General features: G+C 47.9%; 1 protein-coding gene across 2 annotated transcripts in view; it reads left to right on the forward strand.

The window, feature by feature from the left end:
- Positions 1 to 25,563, forward strand: part of PCDH15 (protocadherin related 15) — a 320,955-nt gene that overhangs the window by 209,984 nt on the left and 85,408 nt on the right. For both annotated transcript variants that reach the window (XM_054382646.1, XM_054382647.1), the window contains 4 exons: positions 422 to 554; positions 10,681 to 10,760; positions 16,243 to 16,336; positions 21,583 to 21,711. In XM_054382646.1, the coding sequence (XP_054238621.1) occupies positions 422 to 554; positions 10,681 to 10,760; positions 16,243 to 16,336; positions 21,583 to 21,711 (436 nt within the window). The remainder of the gene's footprint in view (positions 1 to 421; positions 555 to 10,680; positions 10,761 to 16,242; positions 16,337 to 21,582; positions 21,712 to 25,563) is intronic.

A 25,563-nucleotide genomic window follows, 5' to 3' on the forward strand; every position in this document is an offset into this window, starting at 1 on the left:
TCCTCTTCCAAAGACAGACATCAAACTGATCCTAGAGCAGGAGTGCTCCAGGGGTGGACATTGTGCATGGCAGGAGCAGTTACCATCTCAGAGCTTGTCATGCTCTTCTGCAGGACACAGAATCAGCAGGGGACTGTGAGTCTTCTCTGTGGGTGCAGAGTGTGCAGCTGATACCTTACTGCTTTGCTTTTCAAGGGGCACTCAGGTTGCTTTTAAAGAGGTGACTTAGTTTCTCCTCTGTAAAGGTGGCAGCCTGCTTTAGTTTGGATAGAGAGTGAAAAATAGGTCCTGAAGCTTTCAAAAGGAGGTTGTTAGAGCCAGAGAACACACAGTGTATAAAGCAGACACTGCTGGTTGCCTTGTGCCTGTTGGCTTATTGATTTTTGGCTGGCTTTGACTATTTTTCTTTCTTTCATTGCAGGAGCTCTATTACCACTGTTTACATTGAGGTCCTTCCACCCAACAACCAGAGCCCTCCTCGCTTTCCCCAGCTGATGTACAGCCTGGAGGTCAGCGAGGCCATGAGGATCGGAGCTGTTCTGTTAAACCTGCAGGTACAGATGCTCCCATGCAAGCCCTCACCACCTGCCTTCTGCTGCTGGCCCTGCCCTTGCCTACAGGAGGGAAGGAGAGTTTATGGAATCTATAGGGATTATAGAGATTGAGAAGCATTTAATTGTAATGGTCACACCCCTGACCAGCTGGGTAGATGTGGGGCTGGCACTGGATGTTGCCTACCTTGATTTCAGCAATGATTTACACACTGTCTCCCATAACATCCTCACAGGGAAGCTTGGGCAGTGTGGATCAGATAAGTGGACAAAGAGGTGGGTTGAGAACTGGCTGAAGGGCAGAGCTCATAATGTTGTGATCAACAGTGCAAAATCCATTTGGAGCCCTGCAGCTCGTGGTGTTCCCCAGGGGTCAGGAGTGGGTCCAGTCTTGTTCAGCAGCATCACCAGCAACCTCGATGAAGGGGTGCTGGGAACCCTCAGTCAGTTTGCTGATGGTATCAAACTGGGAGCAGTGGCTGACAGCCCTCAGGCTGTGCTGCCAGCCAGCCAGCCCTGGCCAGGCTGCAGAGCTGTGCAGAGGGAACCTCATGAAGTTCAAAAGGGCAAGCATAGGGTCCTGCCCCTGGGGTGGAACAACCTCCAGCAGCAGGACAGGTGAGGGGGGACCTGCTGGGAAGCAGGTCTGCAGAGATGGACCTGGGAGTGCTGGGGGACAACAAGGTCCCCATGAGCCAGCAAAGTGCCCTCATGGCCAAGAAAACCAATGGTGTGTTGAGGTGTATTGAGAAGGGTGTGACCAGCAGTTAAAGGGAGGTTCTCCTCCCTCTCTACTCTGCCCTAGTGAGGCCACATCTGGACTACTGGTTCCACTTCTGGGCTCTCCAGTTCAAGAGAGACAAGGGACTCCTGGAGAGAGTCCAGTGGAAGCTGCAGCAGCTCTGTGAGGAGCAAAGGCTGAGAGCCATGGGGCTTTTGAGCCTGGAGAAGAGCAGCCTGAGAGGGGACCTGATCAATGCTCAGCAAGAGCTAAAGGGCGGAGAGCAAGAGAATGGGGCCAGATTCTTTTCAGTGGCACCCAGTGACAGAACAAGGGGCAGTGGGCACAAACTGGAATCCAGGAGGTTCCATGTGAGCAGGAGGAGAAACTTTTTTGGTGTGAGGGTGCTGGAGGCCTGGAGCAGGCTGCCCAGAGAGGTTGTGGAGTCTCCTTCTCTGGAGAGCTTCCGGATCCCCCTGGCCATTATGATCCCGGGCAAGCTGCTGTGGGTGCCCCTGCTTTAGCAGGAGGGTTGGACTGGATGCTCTCCAGAGGTCCCTTCCAACCCCCACCATGCTGGGATTCTGTAATTCTGTAATAGGAAGCCCCTTTTACAGGGACCATCCAGGGAAGTGCTTACTTGGATATTGCTAGAACTTTTTTTGTGTGTGCAGAAAATGTTCTAAAAGCCTGCATATAGGACTGAAGTGTATGAGAAAAAACATTCCATGAATGGCTCAAAGCTTCAGTGGTCTCTGATCTTCTATGATTCTATATATATATATATATATATATGTATGTAATTTCAGCAAGGTTTTTGCCCCATGGGCTCTTTTATTTACCCCACTGGATTCAAAGAGCATCTGAAGACATTCACTCCCCTCGCTGCATGCAGCAACTGCTGATAGCAGGCTGCCAAAAAGCAGAGGTCCCTGCCCTGACTGACCACCCAAGCAGTGGAAGCAGTGAAGCACATTAGTTCAGGATTGCTCATCCACAATGCTGCACTCACACAGTTTGCAGACCCAGGTTTGTAGAATCATAGCATGGCAGGGGTTGGAAGGGACCTCTGGAAATCATTGAGTCCAACTCCCCTACCAAGGCAGGTTCACCTTGGGCAGGTCACCCAGGAACATGTCCAGGTAGGTTTTGAATATCTCCAGAGATGGAGACTCCACAACCTCTCTGGGCAGCCTGCTTAGGGGCTCAGCACCCTCATAGGAAAGAAGTTTTTCCCCATGTTGAGGTGGAACTTCCTGGGTTCCAGTTTGCATCCACTGCCTCTTGTCCTATCACAGGACAACACTGAAAGGAGCCTGGCACCTTCTTCTTGCCCCCCACCCTTCTGATCTCTCTCAACATTAATGAGATCTCCTCTCAGGCTGCTCTTCTCCAGGCTAAACCCTTAAATTGAAGAAGTTCTTCCTCGTGTTCAGATGGAACTTCTCATGTTCAAGTTTGTGCTTGATACCCCTTGTGCTGTCACTGGGCACCACTGAAAACAGCCTGGTCCCATCCTCCTGACACCCACCCTTTTGAGATGATGAGATCCCGCCTCAGGCTGCTCTTTTCCAGCTAAGCAGCCCCAATTCTCTCAGCCTTTCCTCATCAGAGAGATGCTCCAGTGCCCTCAGCATCCTTGCACCCTCTCCAGCAAGTCCTTGTCCTTCTTGACTGGGGATCCCAGAACCTGACACAGTACTCCAGATGTGGCCTCCCCAGTGCAGAGTAGAGGGGGAGGAGAACCTCCCTGGACCTGCCTGCCACAGAAGCTCCTGCTGCTATTTCTGCTGCTGCATGCTTAGCACATCAGCTTTCTCTTCTTTTCCACAGCAGGAGAATAACAAATTACCCACACAGCAGCTTACTCACACCACAAACCCCCAGCTAACAGCTTATTTACAGTTCCCTCAGCTGCTGCTGCATTGTGTTTGCTCCACAGGTCTTGCAAAACCAGCTGTGTGAAATAGGTAGATAATTTACAACTCTTCAGGTATTTTTCTTAAGGGGAGGGCAGAGGGGAGAGATCAGGGTGTTCATATCCTTATGAAATAATTATGGCCTCCAGTCTAAAGCAATCAACTCATTATGGCATGCTCTCCTGAGCTTGATGCCTGGAAAGATGATAGCATTAATCAGACAGCATGTGAGGCTGTGCAAAGGAAGAAGAGTGGAGCTACCTGAGCTGAACAGGACCCAGAGAGGGAGTGACAGGCTGATCTGCTTTCAGTCAGCACAGCTCTCTTGAAGTCTGATGAACTGAGTGGATTTATTCTGGATAGTAAGTCCTCAGTGGGACAACAATGTGTTCTTGTGGCCAAGAAGGCCAATGGTTTCCTGAGGTGTGTTAAGAAAAACACACCCAGTAGGTCAAGGCAGGTTCTCCTCCCCCTCTGCTGTGACCCTAGTGAGACCACTTCTGGAGTGAGGGGCCCAAAACTGAACCCAGTATTCAAGCTGTGGCCTCACCAGTGCTGAGACAGTCACTGCCTTGATCATGCTTGGGAAAGTTTGTTGAGTAAATCTGGAAGAGAATCATAGCATCATAGAATGGTTTGGGCTGGAAGGGACCTTCAAAGGTCATCTAGTCCAACCCCCTCTGCAGTCAGCAAGGACATCCTCAGCTAGACCAGCCTCCTAGCCAGGACAGCCTCCTAGCCAGGACACTGGTGAAAGTTTTGGTGGAACAGCAGTGGCTCTTCCCCTTTATGTACTGGTCCATGGTGATAAGGTCTCCCCTAAGCCTTCTCTTCTCAAGGATGAGGAAATGTGGTTCTCTCAGCCTTTTCTCACATGGCAGAGGCTTTTCAGTCCTCTGATCCTCCTCGTGGCCCTTCCCTGGACACTTTCCAGCCTGTCCACATCTGTTCTGTACAGCAGAGACCGAAACTGTAGGCAGTGCTCCAGGTGTGGCCTTATAACAGCTGAGTAGAGTGGGACAATGACTTCTTTATCCCTGCTGGTGATGCCCTTGTTGATGCAACCCAGCATCCTGTTGGCCGCCTTTGCCACTGCAGCACATTGTTCACTCCTGCTGAGCTTGCTGCCCACCAAGACCTCCAGGTCCCTTTCCAGAGGGCTGCTCTTAAGCCAGGTAGATTCCAGTCTGAGCTGCATTCCTGGGTTATGTATTCCCAGGTACAAGTCCCCATGCTTGGCCCTGCTGAACTTCCTAAGGTTCTTGCTAGCCCACTCATTCAGCCTGTCTAGGCCTTCTTAGAGTGTGGCTCTCCCTTCTGGAGTGTCAACCTCCACACTCATTTTGGTGTTGTCTGCAAACTTCAACAGGGTACTCTTGATCTGGATTAAGAACAGGCTGGAGGGCTAGGCCCAGAGAGTGGTAGTGAATGGTGGCACTGCCAGCTGGCAGCCAGGCACTAGTGATGTCCCCCAGGGATCAGTGCTGGGCCCCATCCTGTTCAATATCTTTATTGATGACCTGGACAAGGGGATTGAATCTATCATCAGTAAGTTTGCAGATGACACCAAGCTGGGAGCAGGTGTTGATCTGTTAGAGGGGAGGAGGCTCTGCAGAGGGACTTTGGCAGGCTGGACAGATGGGCAGACTCCAAGGGCATGAGACTGAACAAGTGCCAGGTGCTGCACTTTGGTCACAGCAACCCCATGCAGTGCTACAGGCTGGGGACAGAGTGGCTGAGAGCAGCCAGGCAGAGAGGGACCTGGGGGTGCTGGTGGGCAGCAGCTGAACAGGAACCATCAGTGTGCCCAGGTGGCCAAGAAGGCCAATGGCATCCTGGCCTGCATCAGGAAGACTGTGGCCAGCAAGAGCAGGGAATTCATCCTGCCCTGTGCTCAGCACTGCTCAGGCCACACCTTGAGTGCTGTGTCCAGTTCTGGGCCCCTCAGGTTAAGAAAGATGTTGAGATGCTGGAAGGTGTCCAGAAAAGGGCAACAAAACTGGGGAGAAGTCTGGGGCACAAGGCTGGGGAGAGGTCTGGGGTACAAGGCTGGGGAGGGGTCTGGGGCACAGCCCTGTGAGGAGAGGCTGAGGGAGCTGGGGGTGTTCATCCTGCAGAAGAGGAGGCTCAGGGCAGACCTCATTGCTCTCTACAACTACCTGCAGGGAGGCTGTAGCCAGGTGGGGGTTGGGCTCTTCTCCCAGGCAATCAGTGACAGAAGGAGAGGACGGAGTCTCAAGCTGCTCCAGGGGAAGCTGGGGCAGGATGTGAGGAAGAAATTCTTCCCAGGAAGAGCGATTGCCCATTGGAATGTGCTGCCTGGGGAGGTGGTGTTTAAAAACAGCCTGGATGGGGCACTTGGTGCCATGGTTTAGTTGATTAGATGGTGCTGGGTGATAGGTCGGACTTGATGATCTCAAAGGTTTCTCCCAACCTGGTGAATTCTATGATTCTGTGATTCACTTGTGAAGATGTTAAACAGCATTGGGCAGCAGCAGTTTTGGTGCAGCAAGGTTAAAAGTTCATGCTTTTGATTCTCACTAACATTTTGTTAGTGTTGCATCCAGCATGAGGATCATAAAAAGTGGGAGAGAGCAAGCAAATTGTTTTATCTCTCCCCCTGAAGATCTGCAAAAATCAGTGTCAGTCATGGAATTATAGAATTGCTCCAGTTGGGAAAAGACCTCCAAGATCATTGAGTCAATAACAACATGAATGCAGCTGCTCTGCAGTTGCCTACCAGACTTTAAACTAAAAAAAACCAATTTATTGTCTCCTTTTCCCTTAAAATTGCTCATGCAGATGATGGAAGGTTCTACTTTCTCTTCCACTATTAGTTTATCTTCTAGTGGACCTAGCTGATTGGTGTTTTAATTAACAACACTGGAGATGAAGTAATGCAATATTTAATGATCTCCACAGCATTAATTTGTAAATAAACCTCTGAGTTTATTGCCTGCCTGGGAGGCATTTTATTGCTTCATGTGCTGCCAGCCATTATTGATTAAAATATGCAAATGGTGTCCTTTTTTTTTCTGGGAGCCTGCAAAACAAATAGGGTCCAGTTATGTGCTGAACAAGGAGGGACCATCAACTGGTTGTAGAGGATTTACGGAGTCACTGAGCTGAAGAAGAGGTGGGGCAGATTGCTCTTCCCTCAGCTGCAAGGCTTCAGGGCTTTCCTTATGTACAGAACAATTTGCTGCTCTCTGGGGTTAAACAAAAACAGAAGGTTGGGTTTTTTTTGTTAAGGGATAAACTTTTCCCCATGATTTTTTAAGTATGTTGACTGACAGGTGCAGGCTGCTGCTGGTCTCTCCTCACAGGTAATTAGTGACAGGGCAAGAGGGAACAGCCTCAAGCTGCACCAGGGCAGGTTTACACTGGACATTAGGAAGAACTTTTTTTCCCAGCAAGAGTGGTCAGACACTGGCACAGACTGCTCAGGGAGGTGGTGGAGTCACCAACCCTGGATGTGTTTAAAGGTGGTTTGGATGTGGTGCTTGGGGCTATGGTTTAGGCTTTCCCACCCTGAATATTTCTGTGATTTTCTATGGATATAGAAATGAAATTAAGCGATCTAAAGCAATTTTTTTTTATTTTCTATAGTTTTGAAAGTCTTCTGGCTTGTTATGAATGAATCTAGATCATAAACAAACATCTTGAGATACCCTTAATAATTGAGGACAGAATGAGAGAATCCCAGCATTGTGGGGGGTGGAAAGGGACCTCTGGGGATCATCCAGTCCAACCCTTCTGCTAAAGCAGAATCATGCACAGCAGCTTGCCTGGGATCACAATGGCCAGGTAGACTTGGAATCTCTCCAGAGAAGGAGACTCTACAACCTCTCTGGGCAGCCTACTACAGGGTTCCAGCATCTTCACAGGGAAGAATTTTTTCCTCCTGTTTAGGTGGAACCTCCTGGGTTTCAGTTCGTGCTCATTGCCCCTTGTCCTGTCCCTGGGCACCACTGGCAAGAGTCTGGCCCCAGCCTCTTGCCCCCCAGCCTTTAGGTCTTGCTGAGCATTGAGCAGGTCCCCTCTGGGGCTGCTATTCAGCAGGCTAAACAATCCCCTGCAGGTAAGGTAAAAAAAATACAAAGGACCAGTAAACATAGAAGCACCAATGTGAATGTGATGATTTAGGATCTATGGTGGTCACCAGAGATGCCAACTAGTCAGGTTTTCTGCATCCAGCCTTTGTATTCTTGGCTGCAATTTATTCTCATCTTTACTGAGTCAGATCCTGACCGTTCTTCCCATCTTCCATTTAGAGAAGGCTGACAGGAGACCTCTACAACTACCTGAAAGAGGGTTGGAGAGAGGCTGGTGTTGGCCTCTTCTCTGAAGTAACTAATGACAGGAAAAGAGGAAATGGCCTGAAATTGTGCCAGGGGAGGCTTAGGTTGGAGATGAGGAAACATTTCTTTGCTGCATGAGTGGTCAGGCATTGGAGCAGGCTATCCAGGGAGGTGGTGGAGTCACCATCCCTGGAGGTATTAAAGAAACAAATAGATGTGGCACTTCAGGACATGGCCTAGTGGTCATGGAGGTGTTGGGTAGAAAGCCGGACTTGATGATTTTAGAGGTCTTTTCCAACCTTAATGATTCTGTGATTTGGAGAGAATGTCATCTAAACTAGTTTGTGAAAATGTCACTGAAGGCAGCCTGAGGAGCCAAACCATGGCTCAGGAGCATTAGTACCTCCTCAGGTGTCCCTAGTTACAAGGCCTCTTGGGTGGTTGTCACAAAAGGTTAGATTGCTTCAACAATATGATCAGGTTGGGCTATTCTCAACCAAGCAGGTTGCTCTAGGAACTGTTCTCCTAGGATCAGGTGATAGAACAAGAGGAAATGGCCTGAAATTGTGTTGAGGCTGAAGGGGCTGGGATTGTTTATCCTGGAGAAGAGGAGGCTCAGGGGTGACCTCATTGCTGTCTACAACTACCTGAAGGGAGGTTGTAGCCAGGAGGGGGTTGGTCTCTTCTCCCAGGCAAGCAGCACCAGAACAAGAGGACACAGTCTCAAGCTGCACCAGGGGAATTTTAGGCTCCAGGTGAGGAGAAAGTTCTTCACTGAGAGAGTTGTTAGCCATTGGAATGTGCTGCCCAGGGAGGTGGTGGAGTCACATCCCTGGAAGTGTTCAAGAGGGGATTGGACGTGGCACTTGGTGCCATGGTTTAGTAGTCATGAGGTCTTGGGTGACAGGTTGGACTTGATGATCCTTGAGGTCTTTTCCAACCTTATTGATTCTGTGATTTTAGTTTTGTTTTTTTTTTTTTGGTTCTTTTGCCAAAGGTTAACTCAAACTACTGCATAAAGTAGAGAGCATCAAGAGTGCATAAAGAGGACTGTGGCCAGCAGATCAAGGGTGATTATTCCTTCTCCATGAGGTTCAACTTGAACAGCAGGAGAAACTTCTTTTATTTTTGACTTTTCTCCTAGTAAATCCTACCTGCCTTCCTGGGAACTTGGTGTTTAGCCTTCTTCTGATTCACATAGCAGGGGCTGGATTGCTTTTTTTTTTGCCAAAGCTTAACTCAAACTACTGCATAAAATAGAGAGCACTGAGGGCTCATAACGAGGAGTGTGGCCAGCAGGTCAAGGCAAGTTATTCTTCCTCCACCTTGCCTCTGCCCTAGTGAGGCCACATCAGCAATACTGGTTCCAGTATTGAGCTCCCCAGTTCCAGAAAGACAGGGAACTACTGGAGAGAGTCCAGGGCAGGCTGCAAAGCTGCTGAGGGGCCTGGAGCAGCTCTGTGAGGAGCAAAGGCTGAGAGCCCTGGGGCTGAGAGCCTGCAGAAGAGCAGCCCCAGAGGGCAGCTGAGCAATGCTCAGCAAGAGCTAAAGGGTGGGAGGCAAGAGGCTGAGGGAAGTCTCTTTTTGGTGGTGTACAGTGACAGAAAGAGGAGCAACAAGCACAAACTGGAACTCAGAAAGTTCCATCAGAAGATGAGGAGGAAATTCTTTGCTGTGAGGGTGCTGGAGCCGGCTGCCCAGAGAGGTTGTGGAGTCTCCTCTGGAGAGATTCCAAACCCACCTGGGCATTGTGATCCTGGGCAAGCTGCTGTTGCTGGACTGTATCATCAGCAGAGGTCCTGTCTGACCCTGGCTGTGCTGGGATTCTGGGAAATCCTTTGTGCCATCTCATAGGAGGAATATTCTTGTTTTGCTGCTGTTAGTAACCCTTCTGGTAGTTCTCCTCTCAATTTTCATCTGCTCAAAAGCTAATTGTTGTGGAGGGTGGACACTGCAATGTCTAGGGCATCAGTCAGATTACCAAAATCTCAGCCTTCTAACAGAAAGGAGAACCTGGATTGGAATTGGAAATGAAGGCTAGGAACAAAGAGAACAGAAAGTTCTGTGCCATCAGTTTGTGGCTGCAAAAAAAGTCAAAGTAGGTGCATGCAGCCTGAATATCACACTTGTGATGCAGGAATAATTTGAGAGTCTGTGCAAGAAGGCTGGAGAAGGCCTGCAGTGATAGGACCAGGGGCAATGGTTTGAAATGAGAGGAGATCAGAATACAGAATCACAGAATTCACCAGGTTGGAAAAGACCTTCGAGATCATCAAATCCGACCTATCACCCAACACCATCTAATCAACTAAGCCATGGCACCAAGTGCCTCATCCAGGCTGTGTTTAAACACTTCCAGGGATGGTGACTCCACCACCTTCCCAGGCAGCACATCCCAATGGCCAATCTCGCTTTCCGTGAAGAATTTCTTCCTAGCATCCAGCTCAGACCTCCCCTGGAGCAGCTTGAGACTGTGTCCTCTCCTTCTGTCACTGCTTGCCTGGGAGAAGAAACCAACCCCCCCCTGGATACAACCTCCTTTCAGGTAGTTGTAGAGATCAATAAGGTCTCCCCTGAGCCTCCTCTTCTCCAGGCTAACCAACCCAGACCCCTCCCCAGCCTTGGTGCCCTTCTCTGGTGTCCAAGCATAATATTCAAGCATCTCAACATCTTTCTTAAAGTGAGGGCCCCAGAACTGGACATTGGAGATTGGATGTTAGGAAAATTTCTTTACAATGAGGGTGGTTGAGCACTGGAACAGCTTTCCCAGAGAGGTGACTGAGGCCCCATCCCTGGAGATATTCAAGGTGAGGCTCAAGAGGGTTCTGGCTGACCTGCTCTAGTTGAGGATGTCCCTGCTCACTGCAGGGGTGTTGGTCTGGTATAATTGTAGCTATCTTCCTGCAGACTGGATGAGCTTTAGAGGTCCCTTCCAACCCAGATGATTCTGTGATGTTGTCACTTCTCTGCTGCACAGGAATCCTGAGGTGCTGCAGCTTTCCCCTGAGTAGCCTGCCTACAACAGTAATTACCACTGTTGCCTTAGAGAGGATGATGCCATTCCTGTAGATAACTTTAATAGAAGTCCAGGGGTTACTTTTCCAGTTTCTAAATTGAAGGGAAGAAAAGAAAGCTTTGGAACTGACTTAATTTTATCCTCCTTTTCTTTTCTTTTTTTTTTCCTAAAGGCTTTTGATAGAGAGGGTGACCCTATAAGATACCTCATTCAGAATGGAGATCCTCAGCAAGTTTTTAATCTCTCTCAAAGGTAAGTGTAAAACCCTTAGCAAACAGACTTGTAACTTTTCAGGGAAGTGCCTGTGTGGGCTGAGAGGAAAAGAAAAGGCTCCTCCTGAGACTGGCTGTTAATGAGAGATCCATGGATGTTATTGCAGTCTGGAGTTTTGCACAGGGGACTATTTATTTGTTTTAAACACTTCAGTAGGTAAAACTCACCAAGGTGGAAACATTCTATTTAAAAGAGTGACCAGGGATTAATTAGAAACCTTCTGCTTGTCAGCTCTTGACTAATGACAGGGACAAGTTTTGCTTTAGTTTCCTGCCTTGAAGCGTTTTGGTCTGTAGTGGGAAGTCTTTTGAGGATTGTTTTAAAGCCTCTTTTCCTTCAATTGGGTAATAACTTTATAAATAGAGTTAGAAAGAGAGGGAACATCATGAAATGATAAGCACCAGACAGAACTGTGCCTGTCCCACCACCTTCTTTATTTTACCCAAGAATCATTTATACTCCAGAGTAATTTTTCGTCATTGTAGGAAGGGGAGGTGGTGAGCTGTATCCTGGGGTGCAGCAAGGAGAGCGTAGCAAGCAGGTCAAGGCAGGTTCTCCTCCCCCTCTGCTCTGCCCTGGTGAAACCACATCTGGAGGATTATGTCCAGTTCTGGGCTCTCCAGTTCAAGAGGGGCAGGGATATACTAGAGAGTGTCCAACAGAGGCTATGAGGATGCTGAAGGGACTGGAACATCTGTCTGATGAGGAAAGGCTGAGAGCCTTGGGGCTGTTTAAGCCTGGAGAAGAGCAGCCTGAGAGGAGATGTCATTAATGTTGAGAAATATCAGAATGTTGGTTGTCAAGAAGGAGGGGCCAGGCTCTTTTCAGTGGTATCCTATGATAGCACAAGGGGCAATGGATACAAACTGGAACCCGGGAAGTTCCACCTCAACGTGGGGAAAAACTTCTTTCCTGTGAGGGTGCTGAAGGCCTGGGGCAGGCTGCCCAGAGAGGTTATGGAGTCTCCTTCAAGACCCATCTGGATGTGTTCCTGTGTGACCTGCCCTAGGTGATGCTGCTTTGGCAGGGGGTTGGACTCAATGATCTCCAGAGGTCCCTTACAATTCCTGTCATTCTTTGATGGGACAAAACCTGGGGTTTGTTCATGGTGTGGGTATAACTGCAAAACCTTGTTTTAATTTAGTGTGAGGAGGAGATTGTACTGAAACAGGTCTGTGTATCATGAATCAGCTCGAGGTTTCTCACTGAGATAGGTCTCCCATACACAGAGAACCAAATCATTTACACAGCAAGGAGATGAAAGCCTTGAAGATCCCAAGGGGTGCTGATGCTCTTACCCACCACAATTGATGGGTCCTCTAACAGTAAAGACTTGTCAGGCAAGCAAAGGAGCAACTTAGAACGAGGAAACTCTCACTGAGGTGGCAAGAGCATGAAGGGATGTTGGGCTCTGGTTTTGTTCATTGCTTAGGGCTGGAATTTTCAGATCAGGGAAGGGATTCATCAGCTCAGAGGCAGTGCTGGCAGTTGTAGCTCCAGCAGAGATCTGCAGGGCTTTCTGCACCAGCAATCCTGCCCTCACTCTAGAGAAACCTGCTCTGAAACACCCTGTGACCTCTACAGCTGGAATAATGAGAAGTGTGCCTGGCTACATGAGACATACTCCAAAGAGAGATTACTCAGTGAGTAATTGTTTTGTATAGTTGGTGCTTATTACAAGCACTGTTCACATCGCACCCTAAAACCCCTCAGAGTTCTCCATGCCAGAGAGACTTTAAAATGGTGCAAATTTAGCCCAACTTCTCCCCATGGCATGAAGGTATTCTGGAAGTCAAGTAACAAATTGTAGAGTGGTTTGGGTTGCAAGGGACCTTAAAGATCATCTAGTTCCAGCCACAGACCAGGACACCTCCTACTAGACCAGCTTGCTCAAGGCCCCATCTAACCTGGCTTTGGACACTTTCAGGCTTGGACTCTCCACAGCTTCTCTGGACAGCCTGTTCCAGTGCCTCATCACCTTCATGGAGAAGAATTTCTTCCTAATGTCTAATCTAAATCCAGCTTCTTCCAGTTTGAAGCCATTACCCCTCTTCCTGCCGCTCCATGCCTTTGGAAAAGTTCTTCTCTGTCTCTCCTGTAGCACCCTACAAATATTGCAAAGCTTCTGTAATGTCTCCTTGAAGCCTTCTCTTCTCCAGGCTGAACAACCCCAACTCTCCCAGCCCGTCTTCACAGCAGAGGTGCTCCAACCCTCTGATGATCTTTGTCCCGCTCTTGGACCTGCTGCAAGAGGTCCTTCTTGTGTTGGAGGCTGTAGAACTGGACACAGGGTGGCATGAAAATTTAGGCTGAAAACAAACAAGAAATCTCTGGTGGGCTCTCTGAAGGCTGCAGGCACAGCACACCTGCACATGTCCAGAGGCAGTGTAGCAACAGTTGCAGGTTTCACATCCCAGGGCCTGTCTGGGCAGCTGGGAGTTCTCCTCCATCCCATCCAGCCTGGAGGACCCACCAGGGGCAGCCCAACAACCCCCAGCCTCACATCCTCCCCAGGTCTGTCAGAGCATCATGGCACACCGAGGGTTTCAGCACAAACTCAAGCAGGGCTTTGTCTTTTTGATCTGTTGCCTCTTGGTGAAAAGGAAAGATCTGTGAAGTATTTTCTCCTTCTTGCTCTCCCTGCATCTGCTTTTTGGAAACTCATTATGCAAAGTTTTCCTCAGCATTCTGCATGCTTTTTGTAGACTGAGATGTCTCTGTGGGAGATGACTGCAGAATTAATATTAAGCCAAGTGAATAGTTATTGTGAGTGGCATAGTAAGGCTAGAGGAATTTATCTCAGTGTTCTGTAAAAACACTTTTTGATGCTTTAAGGTGAAGGCAGAGACCAAGAACATGATCCTCTTCCCTCTTCTCATCTGGATGACTACTGCATTCTGGTTCGTGTCACTTAATCACTGTGTAATTCCCTACCTGGTGGCATGAGTACTGAATATCACCACCTTTACATCTGCCTACTTGATCTCTTCCATCCTTAGACTGAGGACTCTGAGCCACTTTTGTACTTTTGCAGGTGCAACCTGAGCACAATCTGTAGTAATTCCTTACCTCCTCATGTTCCCAAGGGAAAAAGGTGTTGGAAAGCTGAGGTATTGAACGGATGTGAGCACATCCAAACCCTGGAGTAAAAGGCAGGAGTTTCTACAGGTCTCTTAAGGAGATTATATTTAGGCTTGGGATTGGAAAGAAATTCTTGACAGTGAAGGTGGAACATGTTGCACATGGAGGCTGTGGATGCCTCCTCCCTGAAGGTGTTCAAGGCCAGGTTGGATGGAGCCTTGAGCAACCTTGGCTGGTGGGAAGTGACCCTGCCCATAGCAGGGGCTTGGATTGTTAAATGTTTGTCATCTGGATTCTCAATAGAGACTGTAGATTGCAGTTGTTCCAGCAGTAGGAAGGAGGAGACAAAAAAGGCAATATGATGACGATGGAGAAATTCAAATGCAGCTAAAGGTCAGTGTTAGCATAGCAGAATTAGTTGTCAGGGGTTTATTTTCAGCTGCACTTTGATGCTTATTCTTTTGTATGAATGAATACTTGAACAAATCAGTGCTTTGTGTTTTATTCACTCTTCCTTTCCTGTCCTGAGCAAATGCTGAGAAATATGTATGATCTCTCATGGAAGTCTCAAGGGTCAAGGCTGGGCTTGCTGGAACAATCCTCACTATCAATAGAGCCTGGGGGATGAGGTGTTAGAAAGCAGCCCTGTAGAAAAGGATTTGGGGGTGCTGATGGATGAGAAGCTGGCCAGGAGCAGGCAGTGTGAGCTTGCAGCACAGAAGGCCAAGGGCAGCCTGGGCTGCATCCAAAGCAGCACTGCCAGAGATGCAGAGAGGAGATTCTGCCACTTTGCTGTGCTCTGGGGAGACCTCACCTGGAGTGCTGTGTGCAGGTCTGGAGCCCTCAATATGGGAAGGACATGGACCTGATGTGGAGAGAGTCCTCAGAGGGCCATGAAAATGCTCAGGGGGTTGGAGCAGCTCTGCTGTGAGGCCAGGCTGAGGGAGCTGGGGGTGTTCAGCCTGGAGAAGAGGAGGTTCCAGGGAAACCTAATAGCAGCCTGCCAGAACTTGAAGGGGGCTACAAGAAGGCTGCAGAGAGACTGTTTGCAAAGGTCTGCAGGGACAGGACCAGGGGCAAGGGCTTCAAACTAAAGCAGAGCAGATTTAGATTGGATATTGGGAAGAAGTTCTTCACTCTGAGGGTGGTGGATCACTGGAACAGGTTGCCCAGGGAGGTGACAGAAGCCTCATCCCTGGAGTTTTTTAAGGCCAGGCTGGATGTGGCTCTGAGCAACCTGGTCTAGTTGGGGATGTCCCTACTGACTGCAGGGAGGTCAGACTGGATGAGCTTTGGAGGTGCCTTCCAGCCTGGACCATTCTCTGATTCTGTGATCCTTGATGCAGCTCAGGATGCTCTTGGCCTTCTTGGCCACACAGGCACATTGCTGGCTCGTGGTCATCTTGCTGTTCACCAGGACTGCCAGGTCCTTCTCCTGAGAGGTGTTGTGGTGGCTTAAGCTAGTCCCTAGCTTAGATACTAGTTGTAAACAGGAATTTCTGGAGACTTCTGAGTATAATACAAATAATCAAAGGATTGGATGCAAAATAATAACAATAGAGAGGTTAATATAATTCCATTGGTGTATTGGAAACCTTATATCTTGCAGCACAGTTTGCTTGCTCTCTCTTTGCTGCTGGCTCTGCTTCTGGGATTTTCGGGATGTGCTACCTTCCTTCTGACCTTGGGCCTTTTTCTATTGGGCTTCTGTAAAAGGTAGAAGGGGGAGGGGGTGGCTGAGCTTTCTTGGGGCCCTTTGTCCCCAAGGAAGGGACAGAGTTGAGTCAAAGGTAGAGGGGGCTCCTGTGCTGTTGTTATGCTGTATACACACATATGTAAATACTCTCTCTACATGTCTATTGCCTTTTAGATTGCTATATTTAGTTTCTGTTGTAAATACAATTCCATTTTCACTTCCAAGTTCTGAGTGTGGTGAGATTTGCTCTCTGGGGCAGATTTCTGAAAGATAAAGTTATGAGGGTGGGAGGGTGGAGGGGGATTCTAATTCAACCCATGACAGGCACCCTCCCAGTGGCTCAGCCCCCAACCTCTACTGCTCCCTGGGGTTGTTCTTCCCCAGATGCAGGACTTTAAACCTGCCCTTAGTGAATTTCATTACATTTCTAATTTAGGTTGTTAATCCAAGCAGTTTGCTTCTGATCCCCTGGCTGTTATTTTTAATCCTGAATCCAGCAGATATCAGAGGTGGGAAGCATTACAAATTGACTCACCCTTTTCATTGTTTTATCTACACCATTGCAATAAAGCCTACAAGCTTCTGAACTTGCTTAGGGGAAAAGGTTTTTGTAACAGCAGGCAGAGCTTGCAGGTGTCTGAAACCTGTTGTGGGTAACCTGTTATGTTTTTGTTTGATTCCTAGCTCTGGAGTGCTAACATTAGGAAAGGCCTTGGACAGAGAGAGCACCGACCGCTACATTCTGATCGTTACAGCCTCGGATGGCAGACCTGATGGGGTGAGCATCCTGGCAGCCTTCCACACAATGGCCTCTAACAGCTCCCAGGCACTTCCAGAGTTTCATTCTGGTAGCTTTTATATGAGTCTTGATCAAATACATCTGTAATCTGCAACTATTTTGCTAGCCCCTACAAAAGGTTTGTGTAGATAGAGCCTGGGTGTCACTGGGGTAATGTCCATTGGTCTTGAAACTCAGAGCCTTTGCTTCTCTTCCTGCTTTTTTGTTATTCTTCAACAAAAGAAACACTGCAGCCAAGTCTTGTGTGAGTCAGATATGGGCATAGAATCATAGAACATTAGAGGGTAGAAGGGACCTCCAGAGATCGTCAAGTCCAACCCCCCTGCCAGAGCAGGGTCACCCAGGGTAGTCCACACAGGAATGCTTCCAGGCAGGTTTTGAAAGCCTTCAGAGAAGGAGACTCCACAACTTCTCTGAGCAGCCTGCTCCAGGGCGCTGTCTCCCTCACTGTAAAGAAGTTTCTCCTCATGTTGAGGTGAAATCTTCTCTGTTCCAGTTTGTATCCATTGTTTCTTGTCTTATCAGAGTTCTCAGAGTGAAATGTCACCCTTCCTGACTGCTCTGTGTTCTCTGTTCTGCTGCTTGGTTAGGGCTCTTCATCACTCTCTCTTAACTGGCTTTAGCTATTTTGTTCCTTTCTGATTGTGCAGGTTCTGAGTTAGGACATTCTGAGTTAGGACCTGGAGCATTAACCAGGCTTTGTGTTTTTTCTCTGACATTGTCACAACAAGACCTGCCACCCTGTCACTGTTAACAGTGCACAGCAAACAATTAAGTGGGCATGAATTGAGCAGGTAGGGAAATGGTTTTATTTCCCTAGCAGTGAGCCTTAGCTGTAGGTGAGCAGAAGGAGCAAATGTAGTAAGCTCAAGTTGTTTCCCTGAGATGTGATGTGGTTGGGTGGGATTTCAGGTGCAGAATTCATGTCTCTGCATTCCAGAGGGAGAAGTTAGAAATAAATATGCATGGCTTCTCTCAGGAGACAGAAAAAGAGCCTTCTGTGCCCTTCAGCTGTGGCTGCTGTGACTCTGTGTGTGTCAGTCCATTGATATCCATGAAACAGGAAACTCCAGTGTGTTGTCTCTGTGTGTGCTGGGTGATGTAAGCAGAGTTGAGAGCTCCAAATACAAATCTCTAGTCCTTAAAAGACTCACCCAGCACTTCAGAAATGTGTTTGTGCCGAGGCCTTGCCACAGCAGAGCTCAGGGACTACTTTATAAAGCCATTTGGGAAACATTCATTAGGTATTGGTAAGAGGGCCAGTGGAATCCTGGGGTGCATCAGGAACAGTGTGGCCAAACAGGTCTAGGGAGGTTCTCCTCCTCCTCTACTCTGCCCTGGTGAGACCATACCTGGAATACTGTAGTCAGTTTTGGGCTTCCAAATTCAAGACAGACAGGGATCTGCTGGAGAGAGTCCAGAGCTGCTACAAGGATGATGAAGGGACTTGAACATCTCTCCTTTGAAGAAAGACTGAGAACCCTGGGGCTGTTTGGTCTAAAGAAGAGAAGGCTGAGAGGGGATCTTAGTAATGTCTGTTAATGTCTGTAAGTATCTGAGGGGTGGATGTCAGGATGAAGGTGCCAGGCTCTGTGTGGTGGTGTCCAGTGATAGGACAAAGAACAATGGGTACAAGCCAGAACACAGGAGGTTCCACCTCAACATGAGGAGACACTTTTTTATGGTGAGGGTGATGGAGAACTGGAGCAGGCTTCCCAGAGAGGTTGTGGAGTCTACTTGTCTGGAGACATTCAAAACCTGCCTGGATGTGTTTCTGTGCCCTAGGTGATCCTGCTCTGGCAGGGGGGTTGGACTCAATGATCTCTAGAGGTCCTTTCCAACCCCTCCCTCAACAGTTCTGTGACTCTCTGCCTCTCTGATTCTTAATCAGAGCAGATCAGCCTTTCAGGAGGGTGCTCATCCACTAAGTGAACCATAAGCAGCCTTGTTTCAGTGCCTTGTAGAAGTTAGACCTCAGTCATCTCAGAAGATCATTAATAAAGGAGAGCATCTCTTTCCCATGACACTTGAATTAATTATCTTCCTTAGAGCAGACAGGTAGCACTAGATCAAGGTAATTTAGATGGAGGTTTACTATTGAATAGCATACAGAGAATTAATTAATTACACAGAATTTTCTGTTACTCCTGTAAATACTTCCTGGGTCTGCTTCACATCAGTTCATTTACAAGGAATAAAGCATACACTCCTCTGAGTAACTACTCACTAGACCGAGATTTAGTGTACAAAAAGGCTACTGAAGAAGCATTCTTCTTGAATGACCTTTTTGTAATTAGTAGCACAAGATTACCCCCAAAAATAAACTTCACAGAATCTGCTTGTACTGGGGAACATTAAAAAACCTTAATGTAGCACATTTGATTTGATCTGTTGGTGTGGTGGGAAGGAATAGCTCTTAAATGCATGGAAAGGATCAATAGAAACTGGTGAACGATGTTGTCCTTCCTCCTCTGAAGGACTCTCCCTTAAGTTGTTTTCTCTTGAGCAATACAGACTGTTAGTAACAAAGAGAAACACTGAAGGGCCAATGCCTAATTGTATCCCTAAGTTGCAGATCCACAGGCTGCTTGAATACCCCCAGGGATGGTGACTCCAGCACTGCCCTGGGCAGAACATTCCACCCTAAGGGGAGACCTCATTGGTCACTACAAGTCCCTGGAAGGAGGTTGGGGTGAGGTGGGGGTTGGTTTTTTCTCCCTATTATCAGGTGATAGAAGGACAGGAAATGGCCTGAAATTGTGCTAGGGCAGGTTCAGTTTGGATATTAGGGAAAATTTCTTTGCTGCAAGTCAGGGATTGGAACAGGCTGCCCAGGGAGTCACCATCCCTGGAGGTGTTCAAGAAAGAGTGGACATGGCACTTTGGGATATTTTTTAATGGCCATGGTGGTGTTAGGTTGACAGTTGGGCTCAATGATCTTAGAGGTCTCTTCCAAGCCAAACAATTCTATGGTCCTGTGATTACCAGATCCAAACATGTGCATCGTTTGCTATTCTGAGAGCTGCTCCAGGTTGGTTTTAGCATCACAAAAATTCACCATGACACAGATTAGCATTAGGCACATCCCCTTAGAATTCTCTTGAATGGAAAGGAAATGTTTTCTAACATGAGAGTTCTCACTGTCTCCAGCTGATGATTTTTATGCCAGACACTCCTGGGTATATTCATTCCAAGCGTTTTTATTGCCCTGCCTTCTGTGGGGATCCAGTTAGCTTCAGAGGATTGCTTTACATTCAGCAGGCATCACACAACAGGGCAAACCTTCTGGAGTGGGCTTTGTGCTGACAATGAGGCATCAATTGTAAAGCACTTTTGCCTTCAGTGTGGGAATGGCAGTTCCAGAGACAATTAGCAAATAACTGAGCATAAACAAACAGAAGAACCTGGCCTGGAAGCATCTTTTTGTTTGCTTGCTTCAAGATGCTCTCTGCTTGTTACTTTTGAGTTATTAAGGTTGGTCTTCTGCATTGGCCTCCATGCAAAGTGCAGAAGAAGCTCTCAGTGGAAAAGCTGTGTGATGCCTGGATATTATTTACACCACTTGCAGTGTGTGTTTGGGATCTGCTCTTTGCAGCAGAACTTCAGGAGAGCCTGAGGGAGCTAGAGCCCTTTAGCTTGGAGAGGAGGAGCCTGAGAGGTGACCTCACTGCTGGTGGTAAAGATGTGCAGGGGAAGTGCCCAGAGGCTGGAGCCAGGCTCTGCTGGGGGATGCCCAATGCCAGCACAAGGGGCAGTGGTGAAAGCTGAGCCATAGGAAGTTCCAAGGAAACAGGAGGGAAAAGTTTTTCCCTGTGAGGGTGACAGAACACTGGAACAGGCTGCTTGAGGGGATTGTGGAGTCTCCTTCTGTGGAGGTATTCAAGACCCCCCTGGATGTGTTCCTGTGTGATCTGGTGTAGGTGATGCTGCTCTGGCAGGGGGGCTGGACTGGATGAGCTTTTGAGGTCCCTTCCAGCCCCTAACATTCTGTGATCCAGAAGGATTGCTAAGGGAGGCTGCTAGCACAGGCAGCCCCTCAGCAAAGATGCAGAGCACTGGGCCAAGCTTACAGCCACAAAAGGGGGCTCTAATACTGGCCTAGGCTGCCTGCCAAGCCTGAGGATTTGGAAGGTGAAGGAGATTGACCTGTTAGAGAATCTCTCCTGTGGAGAGTAGGTTATCAGATTGAACTGGCAGCTCAGCAATGAAAGCCTGCCTGCGTGCTGTGAAGATAGTGAGTACACAACTTGTCCTTTGCAAGTGCTTTCCCATGTGGCAGATAGAAAGATCTTGCCCTGTAATAAAAATTAGATGATCTTCTGTATTGATTGTGGGAATGTTGCTGCAGGCTGCTCTGAGGGTGTTAAACTGTTTGTGGTTTGTTACATGGGAGGTAGTGCACCAGAAGGTGTCTCAGAAAGAGGCAGCTGAAGATGCAGGGTTCTATTTTTTGGTGTTTTAAGGGAGAATGGTTACAGGGCTGCTTGTGAAATCCCTGAGGTGCCACTTTCTAATGGCTTGGTGAGGCTGCTGCCCAAAGCAGGGCCTTTTTTCAGGGGTTACAGCTGAAGGTGTGCTTAGTGTGGCTGTAGATTTCACAGGATTTCTGCATGGCACAGGTTGGAGCCTCTGGGGGTCATCTAGGGCAGCCCCGCTGCTACAGGAGGGGCAAACACAGCAGCTTGCCCAGGATCACAGTGTCCAGGCAGGTTTGGAACCTCTTCAGAGGAGACTCCACAGCTTCTCTGTGCAGCCTGCTCCAGGGCTTCAAGCACCCTCATCAAAGAAGTTTCTCCTCAAGTTCAGGTGGAATCTCCAGTTTGCACCTGTTGCCCCTTGTCCTGTCACTGGGTGCTACTGAAAAAAGTCTGGCCCCATCCTCCTGATGCCCCCCTGTTAGCTCTTGCTGATCACTGAGAAAATCCTCTTCAGACTGCTCTTCTCCAGTTTAAACAGTCCCAGGTCTCTCAGCCTTTCCTCCTCACAGAGAAGTTCCAGTTCCCTCATCATCATTGCAGCCTCTGCTGGGCTTTCTCCCATCTTTTCTCCATAAAGATAAAGGTAAACTCTTCAGATGAATAATGCTTCCTGATCCACAAAAATGTGTTTACCTGGGGTTCTGTCCTGGATGGGTTTCATCTAGAGCACTAAGGTTGCTTATCAGCTGTCCTCTGTGGGGTTGTACAATCAAATTAATTTGCTCATCCTCTTCTCTTTCTCTGCAGACCTCAACTGCTACAGTTAACATAGTGGTGACTGATGTCAACGACAATGGGCCAGTTTTTGACATGTTTCTGCCTAGAAACCTGTCTGTACAGGAGGAGGAAGCCAATGCTTTTGTTGGGCAAGTCAGGGTAAGTTCTTAACTCTGCAGAGTTTCTTTTATTCCCCAAACTTTGTAGCCTATTAGGAAAGAACAGAAACCAATTGTACAGGTTACAGACATCCCAGGTTTCAAATGCAAACTCTCAGCTGTCATGCATTTATGTTAGCAAAGTCATCTTCTGGGCTCTTAAATATGGAACTGATTTTCTTCTCCATGTTTAGTAGCCAGAAAGGCTTTTTTTGATGCAAAAAAATAGCACATAAAAAACCTGTTTGTGAAGACACACCACTGTAAAATCTTGTTTAGAAGATGTTTACAGTGTTCCACCACCATCACCACCTTTTCACAGAATCACACATCAGGGATTGGAAAAATGATTATCCAGTCCATCCCCCCTGCCAGAGCAGGGTCACCATGACCAGGCAGGTTTTGAATGTCTCCAGAGAAGGTGGCTCCTCAACCCCCCTGAGCAGCCTGTCCCTGCGTTTTGTCAGCCTCACAAAGTTTTCCCTTCTGTTCCCATGGCACCTCCTCTGCTCCAGCTTCCACCCAGTGCCCCTTGTCCTAGCATTGCACATCCCTGAGCAGACCCTGGCTCCATCCTCCTCACACTTGCCCCTCACATCTTTCTACACATGAGTGAGGTCACCTCTCAGTCTCCTTCTACCCAGGCTAAAGAGACTCAGTTCCCTCAGCCCTTCCTCATAAGGCAGGTGTTCCACTCCCTTCAGCATCTTTGTGACTCTGACTTTCCAAGGGCTTGTAGTGATAGGGTGATGGGGAATGGCCTTAAGCTGGGAGAGGGCAGATTTAGACTGGAGATGAGGAAGAAATTCTTGACAGTGAGGGTGGGGAGACACTGGAACAGGTTGCCCAGGCGGTTTGTGGATGCCTCTTCCCTGGAAGTGTTCAAGGCCAGGTTAGAGGAGGCCTTGAGCAGCCTGGGCTGATGGGAGGTGTCCCTGCCCATGGCAGGGGGGTAGAACTAGATGGTCTTGGAGCTCCCACCCAACCCAAATCGTTCTGTGACTCTCTGATTTTCCTATCATTCTGCACAAGTACCACATGGATATAAAACTGTCACTCATCTAGAACATTTTAAGGCCATGATGGGGAAATCCAGTTAAGCTGTCAAACAAATAATTGATTACCTGTTATAACAGGAGATAGTGCTTCAGGGTATTGTTAATCTGAGGGGTCTGAGGCTGTGCACATTCTTATAACATATGCAGGGCTTCTGGACTGCCACAGGTGAAAGAAAGAAGCATGAATTGATCTGTGAGGAGTGTCTGAGGGAGCTGGGGTTGCTCAGTCTGGAGAAAAGGAGGCTGAGGAGAGACCTCATTGCTCTCTACAGCTCCCTGGAGGGAGGTTGGAGCAAGGAGGGGGAAACCTCTTCTCCTTTGTGTCAAGCAACAGGATCAGAGGCAATGGTTTCAAACTGTGCCAGGGGAGGTTCAGGCTTGATGTTAGGAAATATTTCTGCACCATTCCATGGGAATGGTCTGCCCAGGGCAGTGCTGGAGTCACCATCCCTCAGGGTGTTCAAGCAAAGTGTGGACCTGGTGCTTAGGGACATGGTTGAGTGTTGACCCTTCAGTGCTGGGTCAAAGGATGGACTGGATGAGCTTCGAGGTCTCTTCCAGCCAGATGTTTTCTGTGAGTCTGTGAATTAGCTTTGGTTTTCCTAACTAATAGTTGAATATAATTAGAGTCATAGAGTGATAGGGGTTGGAAAGAACCTCTGGAGATCATCAAGTCCAACCCCCATACCACACCCAGCCTTTGTGCTAACTCAGCACTGAAGGAACTCTGAAACTTCGTGCTTATCAATACTTCAAGGGTGGGTAGCAGGAGGATGGGACCAGGCTGATTTCAGTAGTGCCCAGTGACAGGACAAGGGGTAACAGGCACAAACTTGAACATAAGAAGTTCCACCTGAACATGAGGAGGAACTTCTTTAATGAGAGGGTGACAGAGCACTGGAGCAGGCTGCCCAAAGGGGGTGTGTCTGTGTGTGTGGAGTCTCCATCTCTGCAGACGTTCCAAACCCACCTGGATGTGTTTCTGTGTGGCATGGCATGTTTGAAGGGTCCCTGTAAACCCCTACCCTTCTGTGATTCTGTGATTGCTTTGGGGTTTTGCCATCATGTTCAACTTATGTGCTCTTTTTTTCATGTTGCATCTGCAAATGTGCCAACATGCAATTTCCTGTTGGTACCAGATAGCTTCAAAACCATTTTGTGTTTTGCTGGGTGCCCTTAAGGTGCAATAATCTTCTCCAATGCTAGTCTGGGTCTGTTTTTAGCTTGAATGGAGGTGTGAAATGAAATAAAATAAGTTCTTGCAACAGAAGCTCTCTGTCTCAGACATTAGTGTAATTTCTAAGTTCTGTTGAACTGGAAATATTTAATGAAGCCTTGTGATAGCTTATTCCTACTTGAGGAATGACAGAGGCTGGTTTTATCACTTCTTGTCATGTTTATCTCAAGGCCCATTTCCCACTCACTGGATGGAAAAAGCTTTCTCTGGATAGCACAAGCACTGGATGTATTTTCTACCATTTCATATTCACAAATTCAAACAATACTGAAAAAAACAAAAGGGAGTGATTTCATCATCTGGATTTTTTTTTCCTGGCTTTAGTGAAATTACTGAAATAATGAAATCACAGAGTGGTGTCCAACTGTCAACCTAAAACCACCATGGCCCCAGGTGCCATGGCCACATGTTTCCTGAACACCTCCAGGGGTGGTAACTCCACCACCTCCCTGGGCAGCCTCTTCCAATCCCTGACCACTCCTGCAGTGAAGAAATTTTTCCTAATCTCCAGCCTAACCCTCCCCTGGCACAATTTCAGGCCATTTCCTCTCCTTCTATCACCTAAGACTAGGGAGAAGAGACCACTTGGTATCTGTAATTGATAGAAGAGAACTAATTTCCTTTAAGTGCTCTTCTGTGAACAAGAGAGGACAGCAGAATGCAACCAAGAGCACTTTAAGAGCCTGACTGGTGAGAGAAGTAGCTTCAAATCCAAATGTTGCCTTTTATGTTCAAGACTCTATTCTAATGCTGATGTTCTCTAATGAGGTGGGCTGATGAGGGGAGTCAGCAGTCTAGAGAAAGGACAGAACTAACTGTAAAGAGGATTAATTTATTAGAGGGATGCTTGGAAGCCCAGCTGAATGTGGAGATGTTAAGCAACATGTTTGGTTTAGAAAGCTTTGGGGATTTGTTGTGGTTTAAGCTTTCCCAGTGTCCAAAAGCCCAAATAGAAGAGATTTAGATTGCCTCCCCTCTCCCTTTTTATCCAGCAGGGAAAAGCAAATTAGGCAGGAGAAAAAAAGAGGTAAAATCATGAGAGAAAGAGTCTGGAATCGATTTGGAAGTAAAAAGGTTAAGTTTAACAAAATACAAAAGGCATTTGAGTAAAAGGAAAGTTACAAAGATATAAGGAAAAAGGGTAAATAAAAATATATACAAAGCCAGGCACAGCTGGCAAAGAATTCTCTGAGTGCAATGTGGATCCTCTTTAGATGCAGTCCTTAAGAGCCTGGAGCAGTGTGGAACAGCCTCTCAGGTAGGTGAGGGCAGGAGCAAGAGAGAGAAGCAGTAAATGTCTCCCCTTAAAAAAGCTGTGGATAGGAAGTGGGAGTAGAATAGACTTTGACCCAGGGACCCCTCCCCTGGGAGGTGGGACCAAGTCTCTCTGCCTACCTGGGTCAGGTTTCTTTGTCCACCTGAGACTAGGTTCTTTTCAGCCCACCCCCCTCCTGGGCTGGGTGTAACCTGGCAGAGGGTTATTTTGCTAGGGTGTGTATTCATTGGGTTAATCTCTTGAGTTGCTTGATCATATCATTGCCATTCAACACAGTCATCA

The sequence above is a fragment of the Indicator indicator genome, chromosome 7, assembly GCF_027791375.1.
Source record: "Indicator indicator isolate 239-I01 chromosome 7, UM_Iind_1.1, whole genome shotgun sequence".
Lineage (NCBI taxonomy): Eukaryota > Metazoa > Chordata > Aves > Piciformes > Indicatoridae > Indicator > Indicator indicator.